This window comes from Mus musculus, chromosome 5 (genome assembly GCF_000001635.26).
Source record: "Mus musculus strain C57BL/6J chromosome 5, GRCm38.p6 C57BL/6J".
In the NCBI taxonomy this organism is placed as follows: Eukaryota; Metazoa; Chordata; class Mammalia; order Rodentia; family Muridae; genus Mus; species Mus musculus.
Window position 1 is genome coordinate 57,921,543 of NC_000071.6, and position 27,749 is coordinate 57,949,291.

General features: G+C 35.9%; 1 protein-coding gene across 11 annotated transcripts in view; it reads left to right on the forward strand.

The window, feature by feature from the left end:
• Pcdh7 (protocadherin 7) overlaps positions 1-27,749 on the forward strand; it is a 417,092-nt gene that overhangs the window by 205,398 nt on the left and 183,945 nt on the right. For 4 of the 11 annotated variants that reach the window (XM_006504023.4, XM_006504024.4, XM_017320993.2 and 1 more), the window contains one exon: positions 20,625-20,720. The exons of the other annotated variants lie outside the window; for them this stretch is intronic. In XM_006504023.4, coding sequence (XP_006504086.1) covers positions 20,625-20,713 — 89 coding nt within the window. In that variant the 3' untranslated portion in view covers positions 20,714-20,720. The remainder of the gene's footprint in view (positions 1-20,624; positions 20,721-27,749) is intronic. 11 annotated transcript variants of the gene reach the window in all.

The window sequence follows — 27,749 nt, forward strand, 5'->3', positions numbered from 1 at the left end:
TATTGTGAGGTAGAATTCGGTGAAAATAATTAAATGTGGAAAAGTAGTATAAAAGAGCTAATGTTATAAGTAATATATTTATTTTACTGTGCTTAAAATGTGTCCATTTCACAGAGTTGTAACTAAAACAATATTTGAATTTTTACATTTATGGGGTGACCGAGTTAGTGAGAATATTGCCATGGTCATTATCAAAGCATTGGGTATTGGGATTCAAAGATCCTTGATACTGCAATAGTGAATAGTGCAATCAAATTTCATTAAAACCACACAAGTAGATGTGCTTCAGAACAGAAAACCATGAAAATGGAAATGGACTGGGAAATACATTTGAACCGTATAGCACAGAGATCGTCTAAGTGTGTCACGTTTCATACAGACACGAGACCACCAGAGTGTGATGCCTTTACTGAATGTGGGGAACCCAAAAGAAGAAAGTCCCACTTTCTGCTTCCTGTGAAGACTTCCTAATAATGATTTTGCAGGAGGCTGAGCCTTTTTACTTTGTGCTATCTATGCAAATGTATCACCAATGCCAAGTCAGTTTTCTCTGTGTTCATTGTTGCTTTGTAGGAATTCATAGGAATATATAAAAGGATTATATTGGTGAAATACCTCCTATAGCTCAATAGACTTACTATAATAGTCATTATGTAATAAATTCTCAGGAAAACTGGGAACTGATGAGGATTTGTTTCTTTTATATCTATAGATACATCCATTATTTGGCTATATTTAGAACAGGAAATGCTCTGTCATGGAGCAGTGAAAACAATATGTAAGATTATAGTACAGCAAACCGTGTCTAGCATTATTTTTCTTGATATATTAAAAACACACTTCTATCATAGCCCCAGAGTTAGAGTCAAACATTGTACCTAATTCTTAGCAATAAGAGTGTAGTGTCAAATTGCAATATTGGTTCAATAAATTTAGTACAAGAGAATCTCCCTTTCTTTCCAAAAGCAATATTCTTTACTTAAGAGGTCTTGGGGAAAAACTATGCTTCTTAAAGTACTCCATGATGAGCATGAACTCAGGGGAGCTTTTCACTCAGACCCATGGAGCCTGGCTGGGCCTTTAGAAGAATCTCTCTGGACAAAGAGCTCTGAACACTGAGTACTTAGAATTCTTCCACTTAGTACCTTTATCAATACTGGGTTCTAACAGAATTCAATTTCTCTAATTAGAGATCATTTTTATTCCTCCTTAGGCTTTCATCTCTTAAGGTCATGGTCCTCAACCATCCCAATGCTTCCTACTAACTTTTTAATACAGTTGCTTATGTTGTGGTGACACTCAACCATAAAAATTTTCATTGTTAACTCATAAATAATTTTGCTACACTTATAAATTGTAATTTAAATATCTACTGTGCAGTATATCTGGTATATCAACCCAAAGAGAACCCATAGTTTGAGAACAACTTCACAACCCTAAGGGATTTACATAGTATTTCTTTAAAATTACAAATGTTCTCAACATTACCTTCAGGAACTTATGTATAATAAAACCATATAACTTAATACACCTTGCTATATTCAGTCAACTGTCTTTTCAGTACCTTACTACTCAAGAATAATACTTTACTGATTTATCTGCCCAGGCGATGCTGCTATTCCCATTATAAAGACCTATCTCTTAGGTTGGTAAATAGTTGACCCATAAGCATAACTCTGGTTTTTACCTGTAACAAAATGCCTTCAATTTATCAAATTGAAGAAAATTGGTTCCAGAGGCCCCATCTTTCTCTTCACATCAACTGAAGCACTGCTAAGGATACATCACCTTTGAACAAGTGGCAGGAAGCAGCATGTTCACTCCCAAGCATATTTTTATCAGAGATCTTCCCATTCAGCTCGCTGCCCTTTATGCGATGTGATCAATTGCATTCAGCCTTCACCATTTCTCTGAAAATTCAATTTTGAGAGCCTCTGCTAGTTTCCTGGACAACCTGGGTTCATCTCTTTCTTCAAGAATAATGAAGATCTGAAATTTAATTCTAGCCGATTTCAGGCCTTGCCTGTTTCTATCTTCTCTTTTGAAATCAAGTCCATGTGCTTTTCTTTTGCAGCCCCTGTCTCAGTGTTCTGAGTGTCCCTAGGATCAAGAAACCATTAAATTAGTTCTATCAATTGTCCCATGGGTTCACAGATATTCAGGTGTATTTTCTTCAGTGGCCACTATTTTGTTATAGTGCAAAGAAAACACAACTCTTGAGTAGATTATTCTGCTTTTGGTATTTTCAAGTTTTTTTTTTTAAGGTGAAATATATTACTGGTTTTAGAGTAATGAAAGGCCCTAGATTCATCTGATACTTATTTCGTTTCACAAGGAAAATTAAAGGACTTTCCCGGAGTCTGGGACTCAGCTTCACCCTCCTTCTAGTAAACTTATTCTTTTGTCTCAGTAACTGAACCCCCTGCCTCTGTCTTACTGAGCCTTGATATTTGGCCTTTGAGAATTAAATAATTCAATCTCTATCAAAAGTAATTATATATATTTTATTTCAGACTATTATATTTCCTTTGGGATATCTTCTAGAAATTAACAGATTTTAAAAGGTCTTTTATGTTATTACTTAAATTCTACCATCTCACAAATTATAATTTGTTATATTTGCATGCAAACAGTTAAGTCTTGAGCTATAGCTCAAGCCTCATCAGTCTGAGCAAGAGATGTTGTATACATTTTCATGCCATTTCCCTGGTTATTGGTACAAAACTATGACTGTCATTATCTCAGCTAACTCCATGAGCTGTTATACAATTATATACAAATAAGCATGCATACACACACACATGTACACACACACACACAAACATGTACACACATGTGTGCTCACAAACACTGTAACTAAGCATTATTACAATATCATTAATTAAATGCTTATTTGTCTATACAGTTGTTAAAGTCATTCTTGAATATATTTCCTTTTTCTATATAGAATAAAATCAGAAGTCAGATTTGTAATATTAAATATAAAAATTTTCAATTGTTCATTGTCATTTAATTTAGCTAAGAATGTGAGTTTTCTCTTGGCCCTGCTAAATCCTCTATTGGATTCCAATGCTCTGTGCTCAGAACACATGAATTCTATTTGCTGTGTGCAAGTTCCAGTGTTTATCACAAATATAATTATATGAAAACAGCAGAAAAAAAACATTGTAATGTCACATTTGTTTTCTACCAGCCAAATGGCCTTTCATTTAAGAGGCCTGATTATGTTTTACTATATTTATTGATAAAGAATAGTAAATGGAAAAAATGAGTATCTAACAAGATATCTATCAATATCTATCAAGGATATTCAGTGTCAGGATCAGAATAGTTCTTTGAAGGCATTACAAACAGTACCAGATACTAGTGACAGAAACTAAAGTCTTGTAATGATCATGGGCAGTATCAGTGGATAAAATCTGCCAATTACACACCCATTCACAGTTCTTATTCAGATACTCATTGAAATTGCTAATTAAACCAAATACATTTATGAACCTAAATTCAACTTTTTTGTGACATTTGAGATCATTTTAAGAGCATGGTACAAAACAACCAATTATAATACAGTTGAAGCATAAAAGAATAGAGCAACCCAGTCATTGGAAGTGTCTCTTATGTCAGAGACAAATGAATTAGAAATCCATTCACACATCTTCCTACACACATGGGAAGCTACCAGAAAAGAATAGCAAGTAACTTATAAGAAAAAATGGAACATTAGCTTTATATTAAGTAAAATATCAACAGCATAAGGAAAATTATGGTAATAAACTAATGCTTTTAAAGTACATAACCACCTACTAAGGAGTTTTACTCATCTACCTGTTTATGGACTCACCCTCATAAAATTACAATAACCTATATTTGCCCAAGAAGTATAGATATGTAAAAATAATACTCAGCAATTGTAGGTATCTAAACCATACTAGATGTTATTAATTTTGTGCTATTTTACTTCTTTTAGATTCAAATGACTACATTTACCTTATCTTATTCAATGCATAAAATATTTAACACAATCAATATTTTAAGGTTAATTTTTATTTTATGCATTTAAAGCTTTTTCTACACTTATGTATGCATTCTATGTGAATGCATATATTTGCCAAAAGAGGACATCAAGTCACTGAAATCAGAGGTATTGAAGTTAAGAACCACCTTGTGGGTGCTGAGAATTGAACCCAGGTCCCCTGGAAGGACAAATAATACTCTTAACAATAAAGCAACTTCTTCACCATCAAGTTATTTCTACTTTAAAAACACATTAAGTAGGAAAATAGCTTTTGTGCTTTATCTAGTAGAAACCTTTATTTGTTTAGTTCTCAGCAAGCCAATTGCTCTCTTGTTTTCTTATTGTATAACACAGTAATAACTTTATTCTTTGCACAGAATTCTTCTTAGGTCTTGGATTACTAGAAAGCTTAGTGAGTGGCACATACCTGTATTCCCAGGCTTGGGACATGTTCAAAGACAGGTTTAATTTTGTGTGACACAACTTTTGTGAACTATAAAGCAAGTTTAGGCAAGTCAGGTCTATATATTGATAACTGGTCTCAACAAACCAACCAACAAACCAATCTCCTCAAAAATAAAATGTATAACAAAAGAATGTATAGCATATTCTTTCAGCCTTTTGCACAAAGCAATCTCTTATTTTATCATCATGAACCAATCAGGCCATTGCGTTGACATGAGTCAAGTATTCATGTCACTAAGTCAGAAAGAGACTAATGAATGTGTTTTTCTTTTTGCTAATTCCATTTACTAATGATTTCAGAATAACAGGTTAATAGAAATTACCTCAAATAGGGAAAGAATGAAGGTCAACTTAATATTCATGTCTTTAATTTGATGGTTCAATTTCATTAGTAGTTTATACATATGTACATACAGTCTGACATAGTCATGAAAACACAAATGGAGGGTAGTGTGGTGAGATTGTTTAACAATATATAAGGACCCTTGAAATTAACACATTAAGAATCAGTTTCTGAAGTTGGTCCCTGGACTAAAAAATTCCCTTTCATTTAGAAAAACCATTCAGTGAAGTAAGTAAAAAAATGATTGTTGAACAAGTTATTTAATACATTTAGCATTTTGTGGTAAAGCTGAAAATTTCAAATCAGGTGAAAGATCATCTAATTTTATGAAATTAAAGATTTTCTGACAAATTTCTCTTTATAAATTTAGTAAAAATATTTCATATGCAAAACACCACCTTAAAAATGCTAGATAAGCCATACCTTTTTTATCACACATTATTAAATTAGAAAATATATTGTTTTTGTGGTTGTTTATGGGATGGACTTTTCCACCTGGGGATCCATCCCATTAACAACCACCAAAACCAGACACTATTATGGATGCCAACAAGTGCTTGCTGACAGGAGCCTGATATAGCTGTCTCCTGTGAAGCTTTGCCAGTGCCTGAAAAATACAGAAAAAGATGCTCACAGTCATCTATTGGACAGAGAAAAGGGTCCCCAATGAAAAAGCTAGAGAAAGTATCCAAGGAACATGAAGAGGTTTGCAGCCCCATAGCAGGAACAACAATATGAACTAATCAGTACCCTCAGAGCTCCCTAGGACTAAACCGCAAACCAAAGAGTACACATGGAAGAATACATGGCTCTAGCTGCATATGTAGCAGAGGATGGCCTAGTTGGTCATCAATAGGAGGAGAATGCCTTGGTCCTGTGACAATTATATGTCCCAATATAGGGGACTGCCTGGGCCAGGAAGCAGGAGTGTGGGTTGTGAGCAGGGGGAGAAGGGAAGGATAGAAAATTTTCAGAGGGGAAACTAGGAAACAGGATAACATTTGAAATGTAAATAAAGAAAATATTTAATAAAAACTAACATAAAATAAAAGTTCTTGAAAAAAATGTATTTGTTTTAAGACATGGGCACACACCCAGGATAACTTCCTCACTCTCCAGATAATACTTGCTTTAATTATACCAACCAACAATCTAAATTATTAGACTTGCTTAAACTTGCTTTAGCTATGAAGGTTCATTAACTATAGAAACCAGTTCTAGTGAAATGAAAAGTATTTCAAATTACCATCCTGAAAACATGGAAAGGGAATACATATGATGTACACAGAAACAAACAAACAAATATGTTTCCTCATTCTTACCTTTGTATCTTATTGAATCCTTGAATGATTATGAGCATCTATGCCTTACAAAAACATATTCATAATTCATTGGAGATAGCATTTAAGATGTTTAATTTCCCCTTCTAAAGGAAGAAAAAATTTTAAATTATAGGTAGAAAACATACATTAAAAAACCTTTAACCTATAGGATCACATATTTTTTGGGGAAAGTACATACAGAAACAGTGTGTGTTGCAGAGAGGTTCAGGTCGATTCCACTGAGAAATTGGCATAGCAGGTTTGCTCCTAATTGACCCACTCATTAAGTAGCTCTCAGCCCCCATCTGTCCCTGCTGCTCTTTTGTCATCTTCACATATATCTTCCCATTAGCGAAAAGGTTTTCATTTTCCTCCTGGGTAGGAGGCAGAGCATCTCAGAAGTGCTGAGGGCTGTTCCCAACTTCATCAAGAGAAGAGAGAACAGAAAACACAATATAGCTACATGTCTGCCTCTGGGATCTTTTCATGTTAGCAGCTGGAGGAATATTGATACATGTTATGGCACAGACACACTTTCTTACTAAGCAAAGGTTGCTGCCATTGATTCCCAAGAGTGAAAGGGCCATTTTAAAATAATTTTTGCCCTTTATTTAGCTGCAAATGGGCTTTGATTGGGCTTTATGAACTACATAGCTCTACCTGACGTGCATTATTTCTTTTTGGAAAATATTTATCTTATGGAATAACAAGCAGAGAATTTGCCTTCTAAGTTACTATTTAGTTTTGATATGTATTTTGAAATTTATGGATTAATTTTAAGAAGACAGAGCACTGCATTGCTCACTGTGAAACTACTCATATATATGTACAAACAAACAAACATACATATGTATACACACACACACACACACACACACACACACACACACACACACACGTGCATGCGCGCGCATGTGCTAGTGCATGTGCACAAACACATCTCAGATCAACAGACTGGACTAAGCATGTAAGAAAATATTTTAGAAATATTTTGAGTAATAAATTATGTGTTCAAGGATTTTGGAAGTAACCATCTAAAGTCAAGGCTTCATACATAGCAGACCTGGTAGTCTCCTACCATATGCAACGTTGCATATTTAAAGATTGTAATAGTCCCTACAGAAAACATATTTCTATTAAATTGTAGCTAGAACTTTGTAATGTATGCCCCTTGAAAACAATTATCTTTTCTTAGTATTAAAAAACTAACACAGCGTGTAACAAAATCCTTTAGCTAAAATAAAAACTTTACATGTTCTAGCATATTTTCCTATTTCAAAGGTTATTTTTGCCCATCAAGTTTAAGATGTGATACTGTATGTTTGAAAATAAGACTATATTGTAGTATTTAAAATATTGCTTCAGGGGTGTTTCATTGGATTATGTCAACTATTTTTTATTTTAAGATATATTTTATATTCAATACTCCTGTTTAGAGATTTGTTTTTCTTAAATACAAGCTTATGAAAGTACTCAGACTTAGCAGGCTTATGTTGACTGGTCTCAGAAACAGCAACAAAGCCTCTGTGTCTTCAAACAGATGTGTATACAGTTGGTGTTTCTAGTTGCTGTGGAAAACCTGTGATAATCCACTGTAAATGTACTGATTATTAATCATACCATTTCTGTATTGTGGCATATTAGGCTTCTTATGCTCTTTTTCTTAGCCCTGGAAGCCAGCCATAACTGTCCTTGGCTTCTGCAATGGTTACTATAATAAAGTATTTTGGATTTTCCTGGTAATAATCCTTCATGGATACAAATCAAGATAGACCCAACTGCTCACTGAATTCTATTTAATAGTGAATCGTATTCTTGGGAGATGGCAGCAGTTATTTTTCTATGGAGGTAAAGATTTGATGTTGAAATAGTACTTAGTTATTTATACCATTGCACTGTCTCACTGCTCTGACTAAGAAAATTGCTCCATAAAATACTTGGTAATGTAAATGTGAGAATGAAAGTTATATATTGTATGATTTATTGAAGTTATGGCTTGTAGGAACATGAGCATCTCTGTAAAGTAATCTAATACATATGTTGGCTAATATGCCAGTGATGCCTAGTAAAAATGGATGCTGCTGTAATATCTGCACAGCAAGTACCTGTCCAGATTTATGCCCTTGACATTTCTAATCATGCATGGCCTGGCTGTGCAAATCTGAATTTGATGTAGGGATATTTAAAATGAGCATTTATTTCTGAGGCATTTTCGTTCACAGCAGATTCCGTTAGATACATATATTGCTTTGACTTCATTTCCCCATCCACTTCTTATATTGAAAAGAAATAGATTTGTCTGTTTAGAGTAGGATCTTTAATTGTATTCACAACACAGGAAACCTAGGTCGAAGTTCATGATATGACCTGGAATCTGAGTCTAGTAACTGCCCCAGCCAGCTTAGTTTGGCAGATACCAGGACTCAAGGCTGTACCAGTATTCTTTATGAATTTAATTATTGAAATGTGTTTAAATTAACTTGTTTCCTACGTGAAGTTAGACCTTGAGAGGTAGTAACTGTTTAAGAGATTGAGAGATGGTAATTAAGAAAACTTAGAAGGAAGGGAGAAGAAATTGGTATGTCTGTTTTTAGGCTCAGGGAGTTTGATGTGAGAATGTGTCTCCTAGTAGCTTTAGAAGCTACCCTCATTAAATCTCACCAACATGACCACCCAAACCGGAGCAGAATAAGGATCAGACCCATTAACATGCCTAGCTGGATAGAGGAAAGCAAGCCCATGAGGCTGCAACTCTGCACAAAGACATAGAAGCAACCCAGGAATGCTCAGAATGGGAGAGATGCTCCTCTCAGGGAAGAGTACAGCAACTGGTCCAACTCCGAACCCTGACAACATTCACAGAGGCGTATTATACAGACGGAATACTTCTCTCTAGGAATGTCTATGTATACACACATATGCATGCGATAACAGTAAGTGAAAATCGAGTGATCTGTTGAAAGTTGGGAGGGGCGTGGGAAGAATTTGGAATGAGAAAGGGGAAGGGAGAAATGTAATTAAACTATAATCTCAAAAATATTAAAGTCTACTTAAATTAAAAGTCTATTAAAAATAATGAAGTGCATAGCTTAAAAAATTGTTGGACTTTTGAGAATTTACCTTCTTGCCTTCATTTATTTTAGTTTCCATCATTGCTTGTTCAACATTGAGTCTGACTGAAACTTCCATTGGGTAAATCTAAGCATATTTGGTCTGTAATATTTGAATTAAAAATAGGCTTTTAAGATTTTTAAACTTTTAAAGATTAAACTCATTTTAATGATTGAGAATGTTGCTCAGTGGTGGAGTACTTGCCTGGCATACACATGGGCCTTGATTTGATCCCCAACACTTATAAACAAAAACATTAGTGGCTATTCAAATGGAATGTTTCAAAGACTGAGGAATTTACCCACAGAATGTAAAACTTTATAAAGTTACATTTTTGAACACAGAAAAAAAAGTGCAACAGCAAGCCATGAAAATATTTATTGTGTGCATGAGGTCCAAATAGAGAATTTTTTAAAAGACAAAAATGTAGTTTCTTCATTTACAATATTCTTAAAATAAACCCAGGTATTGTTTTTTTTTTTTTTTACTGTGGAATTCACGTGGCATATGGCTTATTTTCATGTTCTCTCTATCCAGGAAATGCTTTACTTAATTAGAATATAAAAGAGCATGTAAGTAGAGCGGGCAGATTTGGGAGAAGAATAGGTCTTCCACATACATTAGTAGACCAATCTGCTGTTTATTAAATTTGCTGATCATCCACCAGTGCAGACAGCTGAATGAAATACAAAAAGATTCAGCAGTTATGCGGAAGTATGAAAACACACACACATGGCCTCCACTCCCGCGAATCTATCATCTGTCAAATTTCTCAAGAGTATACCATATTTTATAGGCTTGAAATAAAACATTATGAATACATACATACATAATGAAAAAAGATATATGCTTTAAGGGAGCAGCGTTGCCCAAATTTAGCATTTTATTTCATGTAATTTAAATTATGGTATTGAAAAGGTGTTCTATGTGTTAATTGAATTCCACCTCTGAGCATACTGCTTATCTGTTTGGGTGAACGTGAACAGGTTGAGGGGGAAATACTCTTTTTTTTTTTTTTTTAAGAAAAAAGTTTTAGCAAGTGTCTGAGATGCTTCATAGCCAAAGCACAACTGGTATTTTAAAAATGAATTAAAATGCATTAGCTACAAAGAGCGGGCAGAGTATTTCGAGTGAAGGATGGAACGAACAGAATGTTTTGATTCGCTCCCATTCTGCAGATCTATGAATAATCATTCCTTGAGGTTTGAAGATTATAAATAACAGGCTTGAGTGGAGATATTTCTACTTTACAAAGGAAACCACCCATTTGGTTTTCATTTTCATTTGAGTAAACTCAAAATGGCTTTGGATGGCTTCTGCTAATTGTATCCAAGACCTAAGCTCTTTCCTACAAGGGTAATATTTCCCAGTTGTATGAGGATTCCTGTGTTTAAGTGGTTAAATTGACTGAGACTTGCCAACTGTCATTTGACTTGGTTATACTCTGGTAGTAGATGCTAAGAGGAAGTAAGTGATAAAGTAAGAGTGGTAAAAGTGAGAAATGTCAAAAGGAAAAAGCTAAAAGCAAATTAAGCTCTAGGGGTGAATGACTGGAGAAGGACATACTGACAGATCACAAGTCCCAGCACAATAAAGTTAACTCTTATGGCATGTCAGTTATTCTACAGCGTGCTTTCAGACATGCACTCCTGAGAAGTGGAAGTGAAACCTCTTAGGTGGTATGTAATTGCATATCTCAAGCTACTAGTGAGTTCAAGATGGTGTGTGCCATTTGGAATAAAAACATAAGCAACGTGCAATCCTTATTCTTATAACCTTAATTGTCAATATACACAACATCAAGGTGTGAAAGATTATAAAATACTTATTTTAATTTATATAATTTAAAACAAAATGCTTTTGAAAATGAATAAATGATTTCTAGATATATTGGTAGGATGGACAGTGCATGTATGTATGTATGTATGTATGTATGTATGTATGTATGTATGTTTATAAATGCATTTATCCAATATCAGACCTACTAGCTTTAGGCTACATAACATGAGGATGAAAAAAAAAAAACAAGCTGTCTCACTCACCATATTGTCTCCTGCTATTAGGATATCAGTTTATATTGGATGCTCCGAAAGTTTGCTCAATAAATAATGGATCAAGTAAATCTTTCTAGATCTAGGTTTTATCTACAATTTATATTTTTATTTGCTTGAATTTGTGTTTATTTAATCTAACTTGTATTGTGACAATGATGAATTTACACACAATTGCTAACTACCATGAATGGTAATTAAAGGATACAGGTAATTCTAAACATGTCCTAGACTTTTGATGAGGGGCCTAATTTACACTTAAAGACTGTTCTTGTATAACAAGTAAATCTCTACATTTTCTTTGCTAAGTGACAAAAATAAAAACATAAATTTAATCTATATACATATACATGTATACACATGTAGGTATATATGTATGATCTTTAGATTTTACGTGCATCTGTTATCTGTGGTGCACATGTATATACATATATATGAATTATAATTGCACAGTCACTTTCCTTAAATCTTTTCTCATCAAGGACTTTGACTACTCAATAAATTGGAGAAAAAGTTGTGTGTGTGTGTGTGTGTGTGTGTGTGTGTGTATTTTTGCACTCTCCTCATCAACTGTATGCCAGGGCTTTAGTAATGACTGAGTGGTTAAGAACACTCTTTGTACCAGCAGAGAACTCAAATTCAATGCCTAGCACCAACACAGCAGTTCAGAATCCATTGCAACTCTATTACCAGAAGATCTGACATCCTTTCATGATCCACTTGGGCACCTGGCATGCAATGGTACACATGCATACACTCAAGCAAAAACACTAGTTTACAATAAAAATAAAACGAGATAATAAAAAATAAAAGTGTTAAAATGCATTTGCTTTTAAAAAAGATATTTAATTTTGAATTTTATGACTAATCTCATCTTGAGTAGATCGTACTTCCCATATGCAATTTATGTCCTTAACCACTCTGCTTCTCATATATTTGCTTATTACTACCATAAAGACAAAAACTAAAGACTGCTGCAAGATTCAGGTTTTTCTTTTAAGTCTAAGCCATGGAAAGTTTTCATTAGGTTTTAAGCACTGTTTCTGCTATCTGTAGTATACTATACGTATTTCTTTCTTTATTGTACAATATTCCCAACATATATTTTTAAACTTTGTTTTCTTTCTGGGATAACTGTGGTGGAGTGATAGAGGGTTTTGAGAAAGATTCGCTAATATCTGCATATAAGAATTCCCTTCTTTTGTTTTCGGCATGGTGCATTTTCTAGTATCATATTCTGGCTTAAAACTCACTTGTCACCATATTGAGCTTCCTTACCAATGCTTCACTTCTACAGTTTGCATTTATTTTGTTTCTTTTCCTCCTCTTCCTACGGCCTCAATGTACTCTATTGGCAACAGTTCATTCTTTTAAAATATGCGCTCACCCCTTTACATCGTCCTAACTAATTGTTTCATGTGAATAAAGTATGCAATTCATTCCAAGCCTATCCTTTATATTAGATCACCAAGTGTCTAGCAATGCCTTTCTCTCACTGCAGTGGTTTTGAAGTTCCATCATCTGTATCCATATATATGGATATATATATCCACATATATATATCCATATATATATATCCATATATATTTTTTTACCAACTCTTCCTTTAAGGTTTGATATAGATAATATCTGTTTAGTCTTGAATATTGCATTTTACCTTAACATGTGTTGCTTCATATATCATCCTAACATCTGTCATCTCTCTTGCTAGAATATGGTCCCCATATACAGGATTTATGTTATTATGATTACCAATGAGCCCTATACTGATGGTGCATTGACTGTAAGTTTTCAGACTATGGACTCAAATCTTCAAGATCCATGCAAAGTTTCATGATAATATTGGGATTTATACTCTGAACTCTTATTCACTCATACATAAGAGAAGTTGTCTGAAACTGTAATTTTCATTTCTTTCATTCCAGAGAGCTCTCTCCTCTGTACTATCAGTGATCTGACCCTCTGACATTGCAACACACTGAATAAAGAATAGATATATGATTGCATCTTTCATGTTCCAAAATAGTCTTCAGGAGTTGCGCAAAACATTCAATAATATCATGTAGATTGTGTCATAAAATATGGAAATGTTTCATAATGTATCTGTCAGTATAAACACAATTCATCATGGATAATTTAAACACACTTATAATTGTTATACTTGTACTAATTTCATTTCAGAGTATAGTGAATGTTAACGTCTACACCCCAGATAAGCAATAACACTTTGCACAGTGTTATTCCTGAAGTGTACAAGGGTCATGAGCCCCATGAATTTGAGGCTCACTCATTAAAGTATCACCTAGAACAATGAGTGGTGAAGAAACCTTGAAAATTCAAACTGAACTATCAAACTTATGATATATTCATTAATAGAGACATTGAGTGTATAAGCAAGATCATAGATACTCTTATATTTATCTTTTAGAATAATACCAAGTATATGGTAATCCACCATTAAAATGTAATTTTTTGGAAAAGAATGTTATTGTTTTCATTGAGTAAAAGCACATATGAATTGAAATGAATTGGCAGCTAAACAGGACTCATGAAATTAAATAAATTATAAGCAAGTACTTATCAGTTTTGTGTAAAGGAGGGTGAGCCATGACAACTTACACATACATTTCTTTTTTATATTAGCTATTTCCTTCATTTACATTTCAAATGCTATCCCCAAAGCCCCCTATGCCCTCCCACTGCCCTTTTCCCCAACCTACCCACTCCCTCTTCCTGGCCCTGGCATTCCCCTGTACTAGGCATATGATCTTCGCAAGACCAAGGGCCTCTCTTTCCATTGACAGCTGACTAGGCTATCCTCTGCTACATGTACAACTAGAGACACAAGCTCTGGGGGTGGGGGGTGGGGGGTGGGGGGATACTGGTTAGTTCATATTTTTGTTCCTCCTATAGGGTTTCAGACCCCTTTAGCTCCTTGGGTACTTTCTTTAGCTCCTTCATTAGGGGCCCTGTGTTCCTTCCAATAGATGACTGTGCGCATTTCTAAAATTTTCAAAAACATACATTTAAAACATTAAAAACTTGAAACTGAGTGAAATTCAATAACTTTTATTTCCTTTTATTGAAGCCAGATTTTTCCCTCATAATTATATAGTAATTACTGTTCACCTCTTATACCCCTCTCAGTTCCTCCCTGTATGCCCTTTCAACTGGATGCATTCCTTGTCTGTCTCTTATTAGAAAACAGTCAAGTCACACATTTTCCTATTTATTTATTTATTTATTTATTTATTCATTCATTCATTCATTCATTCATTCATTCATTCACTTTCAATACTGATTGCAGCCCCTCCTACAAGGCTTCCTTTTATCCTTCCTCCCCTCACATCTGAGAATGGAGCGGCCCCACAGAGTACTACCTCCCTTGGAACCTCAAATCAATGCAGGACTAGGCACATCCTTTTCTACAAAGGCCAGACAAGATAGCCCAGTTAGGTTAGGGAGTAGGATTCATAGGCAGGCAACAGAGTAAGGGTAAGTCCCACTGAAGCTCTTGAAGGACCCGCATGAAGACTTAGCTGCACATTTACTACCTATGTGCAGGGACTCTGGATCCAGCTGTTGTATGCTCTTTGGTTGGTGACTCAAAGCCCCAAGGGTCCAAGTTACTTGACCCTGTTGGTCTTCTTGTGGAGTTTCTATCCCCTCAAGATTCCTCAATTCTTCTCCCAAACCTTCCACAAGACTTCCTGAGCTCAGTCTAATGTTCGACTGTGTGTATCCATCTGTATCAGTCAGCTGTTGAGTGGAGCCTCTCAGAGGACAGTTATGTTCGTGAATCCAGGCTAACAGATACACTTTTATACCCAGCACTCCAGAGGCAGAGCCAGGAGGAGCTCTGAGTTTGAGGGCAGTCTAGTCTACATAGTGAGTACCAGAACACCAGGACTGCAAAGACTATATGGAGGTAGAGAAACCACAAAATGAAAAAAACAAAACAAAACAAAACAAGAACAGGCTTCTGAGAGATAATAATAAAATATAATAATATAACAAAAATAATAAGATGAAACAGAAAGTAAGTATTGGAATAAGACAAAACAGAAGGAAAAGAGTTTAAGAGAAGGCACAGGAAACAGACCCACTTCTTTGTACACTCAGGAATCCCATAAAAACCACTAAACCAGAAGGCATAAGTATTTATACAAAGGACCTGGTGCAGACCTATGCACCAGGTCTAGATGTTTTAAAATGTTTTTGTTGCGCTGGATCTTCAAATATGAATAAGACACTATTGAAGAAAACTTTATCAAAATAATTCTCAGATTTGCACACGACGGCACTCCAGTTATCATAATGAAAATTAAACTTGAAGAAATCATGCATGACATTAAAGAAAATTGATGAAGAACATTTTTAGTTATGTAAAAGGGAATAGTGAGTGCTTTTTTTCTGGAGTCAATTTTTAGCATCATATTGAGTTTTCATGTATGTGTATATCTATATAGTAATCTCAAATCTAATTATCATCCAATTTAGAAATAGTAGCTAAGGATTACACCTAAATAGAACAATGTTGCTAGTATCATGAGAGTACAATTGTTTTATTAAATTATTTTATTAATTTTACTGTATAAAATGAAATACAGATTTTTGTTGGCATTAAACTTTGCAATTTATTTCTTGGAAGCTAAGGACCCTGATGTACTGTATCTCGGAACTGTAGCAATGCCATTAACCTTTTACTAAAAACTGAGATAAAAATAGTAATATAATCCACAGTTCTTTTGTCTCCTTCACAATTTTTATTAGTATTAAACAAGCTTCAAATGGTATAGAAATGATGATCTTCTAAATGGTTTCAGAACTTCAATAATGCATTGTAACTTTATCTAAGGCTTAATAATTGCACATTTTGTTATGCAAAATTCTGCTTATTCCTTTCAAAATTCAAATCTACCAATGTCACCCTGGTGACAACTAGTATCTAGCATTTTTCAAAGTGACTCACTGTCCCACCACTTAGAAAAGTTCCTAGTCTCTTTCCCTCTCTGGTGGTATTTGTTGTCACTAAAGATAGCTCTGAATCTCACTGTCAAAGAGAATGAAATTGGTCAGTGCAGTCTCTTGACACTTTAGCCCTACCTAGATACAGATACTAGCATTACTTTTTAAGACCTTAAGACAACTGTAGTAAAAATATAATTCAGCAAATATTACCAAGTCATAAGACAAAATAATATCCCCAAATACCGTACTGCGCAAGTCTGCCCTTACACAAAGAATACACTGGGTAATTTAACATGTGTCGGTGACCAATTGCTCTGGAGTTCCCCAGAGCTGAAACAGCTGTTTTCCAATTCTTTCAGGAAATTTATTTTACAGGCTTGATCACCAAAAGGATAAAGAAAGTAATGCTGCTATCTAGAATCTGTAAGACTTTTCCGTTTATCTTTACTTCAGATCTATCAGGCTCTTAGAAAGGATTGAGAGAACTAAATAGAGTACAGGTATCGCAGAGACTAAATCATAACCTTCTCCCACAATATTCACTATGTCTTCTTACCCCACACCCCATACCTCCAATGATTTTCCCATCAAAAAAAAAAAAAAAAAACTCACAATGTCTGAGAGAATGCCATAGTTTCTCTGGCATTACGTACCCATACTTTGCAAACTGTTTTTATTTTCAATCAAACCTTTCGTCCTTACTCTGCTCAATATTTAGAAGAAGGCTCAGTATATGTATTATGAATCATTTTTCTTTTGACACCTTAATCACCTTTGATGCTTTGTTTATAGTTTCCCAGAAACCAGAAAAATAACACCCATGTCCTGTTATTCTCTGAAAGTTCACCAGGGGCTTCCTGTGCTTAACTTTAGAAATTCCACAACAGTCAGTGACAATATTTTACAAATGTGATTCTCAGTACCAAGGTTATATTATTTTTTATGCAATAAGTGATGTGTTTATATAAAGATAGAGAGAAGGGGAGATATGTTCTATGAAAGTTTGGTGAGGTATGGGGGGAAAGGGATGTCCCAGCAGGCCCATGCCAAGGCATTCCTTCTTCCTGATGATCCAACCACATGGAGGTATAGTATAGAATAGAGTTTTTTAGGGCATGGGGAAGGGAGTTAAGAGGGTAGTAGAGGCAGAGAGAGTGGAGGGGAGGGGATGGGAGGGAGAGGAGGGAAGAGGAGAAGAGAGGAGGGGAGAGGAGAAGAGAGGAGGGGAGAGAAGAGGAGAGGAGAGGAGAGGAGAGGAGAGGAGAGGAGAGGAGAGGAGAGGAGAGGAGAGGAGAGGAGAGGAGAGGAGAGGAGAGGAGAGGAGAGGAGAGGAGAGGAGAGGAGAGGAGAGGAGAGGAAAGGAGGAGGAGAGGAGAGGAAAGGAGGAGGAGAGGAGAGGAAAGGAGGAGGAGGAGCAGAAGGAAGAGGAGGAGAAGCAGGAGGAGGAGGAGAAGCAGGAGGAAGAGGAGGAGGAGAAGGAGGAGGAGGAGGAGGAGGAGGAGGAGGAGGAGGAGGAGGAGGAGGAGGAGGAGGAGGAGGAGGAGGAGGAGAGGAGAAAGTAGAGGAGTAGAGGCCGGCCATGAGCACATGGAGAGAGGGCAGAAAGGACTGGGGAAGGGTCGAGGGGACACAGAGGGAGCAAGAAGGGAAGAGCAAGAGAGCAAGGAGGGGGCAAATAGCCCCTTTTAGAGTGGGTCAGGCTTACCTGATTTTTGCCAGGTAACTGTGTGATGGAGCTTAGACAGAATGCTAACAATAAGAGCCGGACTATTGGGCTTTCCCAAACTGTTCTCCATACTACTGTATTCTGTGAGACCAAGTTCCCAACATTCTCACAAAGCATCACAAACTCTTTACCATCAGTGCTTCTTTAAAACAACATCAACATCTCCTCTGATGAAACGCAAAACCCATCCCTTGTTCTTGTTGCCATGTGAAACCGTTTATGCCATTCCATTCTTCTTGTTGCCATTGTTAAGCTTGCTTGTACCAACCCTTTCCTCATGTTGCCATATGAAATCTAGCTTGTATTATTCTTCATGAGTAAAATTTCAACTGGGAATGCCTCCTGAATGGCAAAGATTTTTTTCATTAGGTTGATCCCCTACCCTTCACATGTGCCATTTTTATGTCTCTTGTTCGAGAACCTTCTCCATGTCAAAGCTATTTATGAATATTATTTTACATGACTTGGTAAGTTGTGATCCACGTTTTCCTCTGTCTTGGTGCTTATGCACTTGCCACAGTTGCTTTCTTATTTCTCACAATGCTATACACATTATAGTAATCCACCCTTTGGTTTTTCCTTAAAACTAAGAAAAGATTTAGTTACTTATTAAAAGCTTTCGTATATTAGGGATTTGTATGCAGAAAATAGTCTATTTCACCATGTTAAATGGAACTATCTGGCTGCAGACTCAGAGCATGTGGATTCTATAATTTTTTTTTCCTGGCTTGCAAGATTCCCACATTTGATTCATCCAAAGATAAATGCTGATCCTAAAATAATCACTCTGAAGTATTTAAATTTATGAATAAATTGGTTTAATTTAAAATATGTAGGCTTTAATTTTAGAAAAGAATTTAAACTTTCAAATGTTTTGTGTAACATTTTTTAAGTTAAATACACAACAGATAAAGGTAAGAAACATCACCAAACTTCCTAAAAAAAGGTCCTATCCCATCAGATAATTGAGTTTTTAATATGGAGATATTCTTTTAATTCAACAAGCCTACACGGTACTTAAACCTCGAGAATTCTGTGATGTTAATATTTTATGATAGCAATTAGTTTCCAGGATTTCTCAATTTACAATCTGACTAATGCTATTGCCCAAGCTTTAGGTGGTTCCTGTTAAACAGACAGGAAGGTTAATCAGAAGTGTGTCAGAGCCAAAGGATGTTGAGAAACTGGAATATTTTGAGATACATCGTCTAAACAGGATCATAGAAAGATGAAAAGGATTACTAAATTCTAAACCTCAAAAGTTTTTCTGATAGCTGCTTTCCTAAACATTGGGATTAAAAGTTGAAAATACTTTTAGAAACAAGAATGCAAACACATACTTAGACAAATCCTTATCTTTATAGGAAACTTCAACAATGTTGCAGCCTTTTGGTAATAAATACACTAAGAAACATATTTCTGTGAAGAGTCAAACTTTTTATAGAAACAAAAATTAACTGTTATTTTTAATTCTTGGGCCATTTATATATCTAGTTTTACATTTCAAATTGCTGTCATAAATGCATTTAAATATGCAAGTTAACTTCTGCAATGTCTAAAATGTCTTTAAATAAACTATTTAAAAGAAACACTTTAAATGAATATTTTGCATTTGAATATAAACACAAAAAGTCTCAAAGACTTCTTTAAAAACCAAACACAAAATCTTACATGGAACAGGCCTTACACTTCACATGCAGTTTTTTCATATTCAAATAATTATTAAAATGCAAATAATATATTCACTTTATTAAGCATTTCTTTTCATTTTTCTATATAATTTTATTTGCTTAAAATGTCATATGCTGTCACAATTAAAGCATGCATTTAAATATTATTAAACATGAATATTTTTACTAATTTTATTAGTTGGATCTTACAGGGTTTGTGGACTCCAACTAAGTTGAATACCTTTTTCATGAATATAAGTGAAGGTATTTTGATGCTGTTGTTTTGTACCCTTAGGAGAACATACCAAACACAACCATTCTGTGTTATTATGTAGCAACCAGAGAGTGACAGCAGGAGGAAACAGTAGAACACTGAGAATTGAAAAGAATCTGGCTTAGGGTTTGTTATTAGTCTTATCCTGTTACTTTTTTCTTTAACTTTGTTTTTAAAAATCTATGCCCATGTCCTAAAGTCCCCAAGCTACTCTGTTGAGTTAAAATGTTAGAAATGGATGTTACCTTATTTTGTCTAGCAACCAGCGGTATTCTTGGAGAATTATAGTTGTAAGTCTAGTGATGGTCATCATCCAGAAGACCTTGGTAGACCCCCATGGTGATATATGCCTTTAATTCCAATACTCTGGAGGCAGAGGCAGGCAGATCTCTGAGTTTGAGATCAGCCCTGTCTATAGAGATTTCCAGAACATCCAGGGCTACACAGTGAAAACCTGTAAGAAAAGAAAGAGGGAAAGAAAGGAAGGAAGAAGGAAGGAAGGAAGGAAGGACAAAAGAATCAGTTTGCTTACATCATTTTTGAGATTTATGTTTCTTAAGGAAGAAAAGTAGAACCTACGCTTTGGACCTGGTTTTGTTGACAGAGACTTGATGGACACCACGGGGCCGCAGCTGCTCATTTTCCCCTTACATATTTCACCATCTCCCTTCCCCAGGTGTTGCTGTCATCACTACCTTCCCCTTCCTTCCCTTTCCTCATGGCAAGACGCATGGAAGAAGAGTGCTGTTAAGGCCTCTCCATTAATCAACAGGTATGGCGGTCCTCAGCTGCCCCCCTCTGAGCTTCCCACTGCTGGTCTAGCTATCGCTTTTACACATAGAACACATGATTATCCACTACACAGTGCTTGGAAGTACGAAAGGACTGTTGGACCCAGTTTCTCTTTACATATCCCACCTGTGACACATTGCAATCTTTCTTCCAATTTGTAGAACTTTTCCCCTTGAATGCTGCATATAGAATAATTACTGATGCTGTTCTCAAAAAGGTGTTACATCCAACCAGTTGAAGAGAAGTGATCTTGTTTTTATCAGTATGTCACTTTCAGCATTCTCTAAATACTTACTGATACAATAAGTTTAAAAAGATCTCTTAGAGACTGAACCCCCAACCAAAGAACATACATTGACTGGATCTAGCGCCCTCCCCCCAACACACATATATAACAGATGTGCAGTTCAGTTCTTGATGGTCCCAAACAGGAGCAGGGGGGGATCCCAACAGCTGTTGCCTATCTGTGTAATATGTTTTTCTAGCTGGGTTGCCTTGTCTGGCCTCAGTGGTAGAGGAAGCACCTAACCCTACAGAGACTTGATGTGTCATGGTGGGCAGCTACTCAGAGGGGGCCTCCACCTTCTTAGAGGAGAATGGGATGGGGGCATGGGTGAAGGGACTGTGGAAAGGGGAACCAGGAATGGGGGCAGTGATCATAAAATAAAAATACTTTTTAGATTTTAATTCAGATTTTAGTCTTCCTTGCATTTTAGAAGCATGGTACAAAAAAACATATTTTACTACCCCTATCACTGAGTTATAAAAACTTAGGTGTAAGCCAATTCACATATATCTGGATTTATATCCAAAATGCCAATCTGGTTAAACAGAAAGCATGGTAATTACTTGTGGAAAAACTTTTGTCAACTCATCTGGTGGCTTTTGAGGAAGATTGAAGTGTCTGTTGTGTTCAAGCTATCCCAAGATACCCTTTAATTCAGTGTATTACATTTTGAAAGAACTGGATCCTCAGGGCACAATCTAGGAGAGTCATGACTAATAAAACATGAATTCACAGTGATCTATGGGCAACACCCGTCCTCTTGATTTCCTCTTCCACTGGTGAAACTAGTCTTTCTGGCTCCTGCAGGGGCTTGCTTCGGAGATCTTAAGGCTCCTCATTTTGTCCTGTGACTTTCTCTGGCTCTTTAAGACATGTGACTACAATACTGCCTTTGGGCTAGGAAGACTGTTGGCAGATGTATTTACACAAAACTGAGTGTGTCTGTAAGTGTGGTTGTGTGGGAGAACTGTGTTTGCAGTCCTTAGAGCAGATGTATATTAACTGAACAATTCGCTTTTACTTATATATGTTTAGCTTCAGTTCAAAGACAATAAAGAATCTCTCTACTGTATCTAAGTATGTTAAAATGTCATCAAACCTGAAAAGGCAATGAATCTCAGACAAGGTGATTAATCTTTAATTAGTAACATACGGCTTCCTATCAAGTGATCACTGCTTGATTACACATCAGAAGGCCTCTCGCCAATGCTTCTATTTTTTATGTTTAGTGGTTTGGGCCTGAATGCAACAAATTTTCCTGCCATCACATCTGACTCAACAGATTGAGTTGATCATGCCCACAGGTATTTGTGTAGTTGGAGTGTTACATGTGAAGAATATTTCACCAATCCCTGTTTGAAAAACATGCAGTTACAGCCTATTTAGAGGTTCCTGTGTCAGAATTTTGGCCTCCATTTTCTTACAAATTTAACTACATCAATGGATTACTTTTAAATGTGTTGATCTGTGTATAATAGGTGTGAGCCCTGAGGATTGGTAATGTCAAATGTAGCAAGGTCACTAGCAGTGTCTTGAGTGAAATGAATCTTGTGTAGGGTCTGATGCATCCCGTGCCACTTAGATACGCATTCACAGTGACCTCTGAATTTGTAGAGGGCAGAGCTTCACATAGCTCTTGATGTGTGCATCTTTAGTGTACATGTTGAGTGAATGTTTACAGAGCAGTCATTTCCCCTCCCACATAAAGATGAAATTTTATCCTCACTTACTCAATGAAAGAGGTGGTTCCAAGAGAACATATTTGAATTAGGACATAATGGAGAAGCAATGTCCATTTCAAACTATCCCATCTGACCACAAGCAAAGAAGTTCAAACTGAATGCTTATCAGTTCAGACCTAGAAATCAGTTTGTGCCTTTTTCCTTTCTGTGAACTGGCAGGTACATAGGATACATGATCTTTTATGTTTTTGTCTTATTACTCATGGAATTTTTTAAAGTGGAGATGTAGAGATTAACGGCCAACAAAGTCAATGTTAGTAGGTCATGTTTGGATACTCCACATCCCTCTGGAAGACTTTTGCCTGTGTGCACAAGGAATCTCCATGACACAAAATGTAAAGGGGGCTCAATCTCTAGTGTAATTTAGTTCTCCATGATCTTTCTCCCTCCCTTCTTCCTTTCCTGCTTCTCAGTCCCTTCACTCCTCACCACTCCTTGGTAAGGTTGAGCTGAAATCTACCCTTTAACTTGAATCTGTTTATCAGTATTTTCTTTGGGAAAAGGAAAGCTAAATGCTACTTCTTTTCCAAATGAAAGTATTTTCAGACTTAAATTAAGGCTGGTACGATGTGAAAATGTGTAAATGTTTATTTATCTCTGTATATTTCATTCCTGGCTTATAGCACAACTCTTTAACTTTTCCATTACTTGGTTGCAAATTCTTTTCATGTTCTAGGTATTATAACTTTCCCGTTTATATCAGAACAATTTTTCCATACAACAAGAAATTCATGATGGGTCATTCTTTTTTTTTTTTTTTAACTCCTACTTAATGTGTTTGAAGAGTCTAGAAATTACCTTGATATCTCTTCAGACTTGAAAGGGAAACACAGTTCAGAATGATTCAAGACTTTGAATAGGTTTTTACATAAGTATGTGGGTCTTGACTGTAGGCAATATATAAATAGAATAAATATGGGTATAAAGTAGATTTAAGTTTAGAAACAAAAAGCAGTTTGGAAGACCTTATTCTTTATTATAGTGAATCTTTACCAAAATTCTAGCAAATTCAGCACTACAAAGATATTATTAAGTTAATGATAATGCCAGTGGAGAAAAAGAAAAGATTCTCTGAGTTCAAGTTATTGACTTAACTGACAATATGAGATCATCTGTAACAGTAAATTTCACAGAGGTCAAACTAGAGCAAAACAATAATAAAAAAACTGGGTAAGGCATGTGCTGTCAGAGCTGTACTAATAAAAGCTACTACAAAGTAAATTCTTCACTTATGCACACTCTTGCTTAATGCCAAATTGCTGTCAATGTCCCTTGGTGAGTTCTATTTATGAGCAGATTACAACACACTCTCAGAGGCCCTGCACATCTAACTCTCAGTGAGTGCCGACACAGAATATATGGTCTTCCTGGAGCTGTGAAATTTAATTAATTTGCTGGCAGAGTACAGTTTTCACGCCACATGCCTTTGCCCTGACCCTGCTCGGGACTTCCATTTTCAAATATGCTTTATATATTGTAAACCTATATCATCTTAATGAAACTTTTCCACATGGTAATTTCAGTGCTTGACTTAATTTTCTCAAAAGCGCCAGTGCCTACATAAATTCTTTTTTGCTGTAATACTAACTGTCATTTGCTAAGTTGCATGAATATATGCATGTCCCCCTCCAATTTTTGATATTCAGATCTCAAAGCATTGCCCTTTAGGTATCACATTAAATATAAGATTCTTAGGTAAATTTTAAAACAACAAGAAACCTCTATCTTCTTTGTCTCTCACATCTATTTGAGGTAAATGTCATGTATACTGTATTTAATATCTTCCACTTAGTACCATAAAGAGCAATATGGACCAAGGATGCTACTGATTAATCATCCCTTCAAATTCTCACCTACTGCATAAGTATACGTCTCTTGAATGACAACCCCTTCAATATTATTTCTGCTTTTTATAACATACGGAAGTCTAGGGATTTTAGAAATTGGTATTTTGCTCTAGCTTTGCCAATAAATGGACAGAAGTATGATTCGTCATCTGTAAAATGGAGAGGCTAAGCTAGTTAAGAGTGACTGTCAGTGAGACAAAGGGTTTTACTTTTATTTCTAAAGCTATATCCTTGAGAGGAATTCTAGAACTTGGTTTTACTCTGTGATGTGGAATAGTATGATCATGCAAGTAATTATCTCACTTTGCTACAGTTTTGCTTCAACATTTTTCCAAAACACCTATGAAAAAAGGAAATAAATTCATTGCTATAATTTTAGATTGTTGCATTTTACTATTGGAAATGTATGTATGCATGAATTACATAAACATGCATTCATATATGTGTGTGTTAGGTATTTAGATGTAAGTGTTACCAGTCATTGAGACGGTCTCCTCTGCCTGCCATATGTTAATGGGGAAATGAGAGTCCAGTCCTGGGGTTCTTAATGCAAGAATTTAAGAAAGAAAAAAAATCTAAAGGCCATTTTATTAGAGTTCAGAAGAAAAACCCCAGGACAGGCAAGCTTTAAATCTCAGCAGCTGCCATTAAAAAAAAAAAAAAAAAAAAAGGTGAAGAGGGTTAGAGAGAAAATCATCAAGCCACATGACAGACAAGCAGCCACATGTGGGTGACAAGGGCTTTAAGAAAGAAAGAACGAAAAAAAAAAACCTTAAACTCTGGACAAATGTAGAAATAAAGAGTCAAAGAGAAAAGAAAGGAAAGAAATAGGAGTTTCTGCTTTAGGACCCAGAAATGTTGGTACACCTAACAGAAACCTGTGGAGAGATGTAACAACTGCCCAGAGAGCAAGGAATTCTGGGAAGATAAACTGGTTTTTCTAAGTAAATAAATTTCCAGGTAAATATCTTTAATGTGGCTTATAGCAAATGAGAATTCTGAAGGTTGGTCCCTTTGGCACGGGAATTGACTAGCTGCAGTCGATTAACACTTATCGAAGGAAACTATCCTTTGTCTCCACCAGAAATAGAGTCTATTCTTTTGAAGAGAGTGAAATAGATTTTGGTTAATGGACATCCAATGGAACTCGTGTGTGTGTGTGTGTGTGTGTGTGTGTGTGCGTGCACAGACACTATAGTAGAGACAGATGAGAGAGTGATCTCAAACTTTGTTGTCTCTTCATTCTAGAAACAAATGACTGCATGACCACATGAGAAAATGTCTCTCCATGGAATTATATAATATAGTACTTGCTTTTAAAAATGCTCATTGAAAACTGATCTGTATAGTCAGTTGTTGATGGTCTGTACCTGAATTCCAGCACTCAGGGGGCATAGTCAGAGGGATCTCTGAGTTCGAGGCCAGCCTGATCTAGAGGGTGAGCTCCAAGACAGCCAGGGCTACACACTGTAACCATGTCTTGAAAACAAAGCAAAAATAAAGAAAAATCAGAAGGACAGGAGAGAGAGAGAGAGAGAGAGAGAGAGAGAGAGAGAGAACTCGTCCATAAAATAAACTATTTTGTTAATTTTACATCAATGAAGATGTTAATCTCTAAGTTGCATACCAATTTCTATTTCAATTATTAACATTCATAAGATAGAAAGTTAGACATAATGAACTCTACTGTTAATGCCATTTATCACCAGTCACATGGCAAACAAGCAGCCACATCCTGGGGAAAAACAGGCTTTAAAGAAAATGGAAAACAACCCTACAGAAAGACATGATACCAGCTATAACTCTGTACAGTCGTTTGCTGATTTGATTCTCAAGTTTTCCATTGGGGCCTATTATTATAAATTGTAATATCTCAACGAAGAAGTTGACTCCTTGGAGAACTCTACAATATCCAGAGACATTTTTACTCAGATCTGTTACTGGAACTAGAAAGCTGATAATTTCCTTGTGAGTACCTACTGCTCACCTTGTTATCTGTGGTCTAGATGCTCTTTATCTGCTGTTATATGAATGATAATCACATTGCTGCAAATGACTTATGAAAGTCATTTGCTTGATTATAGTCGAGCCATTAAGGTACAAAATATAAAGTCTTTGCAGAGAGTCTTATACTATTTTTCCTGGAGGAGATTATGAAAAAGTTGGTGAAAACTAGCTGAGGGAGGAAAAGAAAGCAAGAATGCAAGATGTAAGGAAGGAAGGAAGGAAGAAAGGAAGGAAGGAAGGAAGGAAGGAAGGAAGGAAGGAAGGAAGAAAGAAAGAAAGAAAGAAAGAAAGAAAGAAAGAAAGAAAGAGAGAAAGAAAGAAAAGAGAAGGAAGTATGGAAGGAAAGAAGAAAGGAAAGGAAAGAAGGAATGTAGGAAGGAAGGAAGGAAAGAAGAAAGGAAGGAGAGGGAGGGAGTGAAGGCAGGAAGGCAGGTAGAAAGAATGATATTGCAAACCCATTAGCCAGTGAGAGAAGTGTTAGCAAATATTCTAAATCTTTGTTATTGAAAGTATTGCAGTAGGACGCTAGAAGTAAAGATCTTATTTTCAGCTGAAGCTTTCTTTTGCATGAATGTACTGCATAGCGTCATAGCTTGTGTCACCGAGATGAAATAAAGCAGATAAACATTTCTGTACACAAGAAGCAAAACGCCACTGCGTGGCATGACCTGCTGCTTTTCTGGAAGAACATGGACGATGGTCGGCTGTTTGCAAAGTTTGACAAAAACAAAAATTCTTTGTAATCTACATTCGACTTCTTTTATAGAGGTGAAACCTGTAAGGAGAAAAAAAGGGGGTAGCTCAACCTAGAGAATCAGGAGCTGCCTAAGAAGTGCTTGCCACCACCACTCCTTCCCTCTGGACACGTTGCACTGCAGTGCCCTTCTGTTTGAGTTTATAGCAAACAAAACAGAGACAGTCACTGAAGATTCCCAGATAAACATTAAGCAGACATAACCATCATTATTTGTGCTTGTCTGTCCCTCTAATCAGCACAGCAGACATCAAGCAAACAAACAGAACGTCTTGTAAAGAAAACTCTTAGCACAGATGCATTAGCTGATGGCAGTAGGATATCAGTTAATTGAAGGGGATGGCGGATCCTCTTAGATGAGAGGACTGCACAT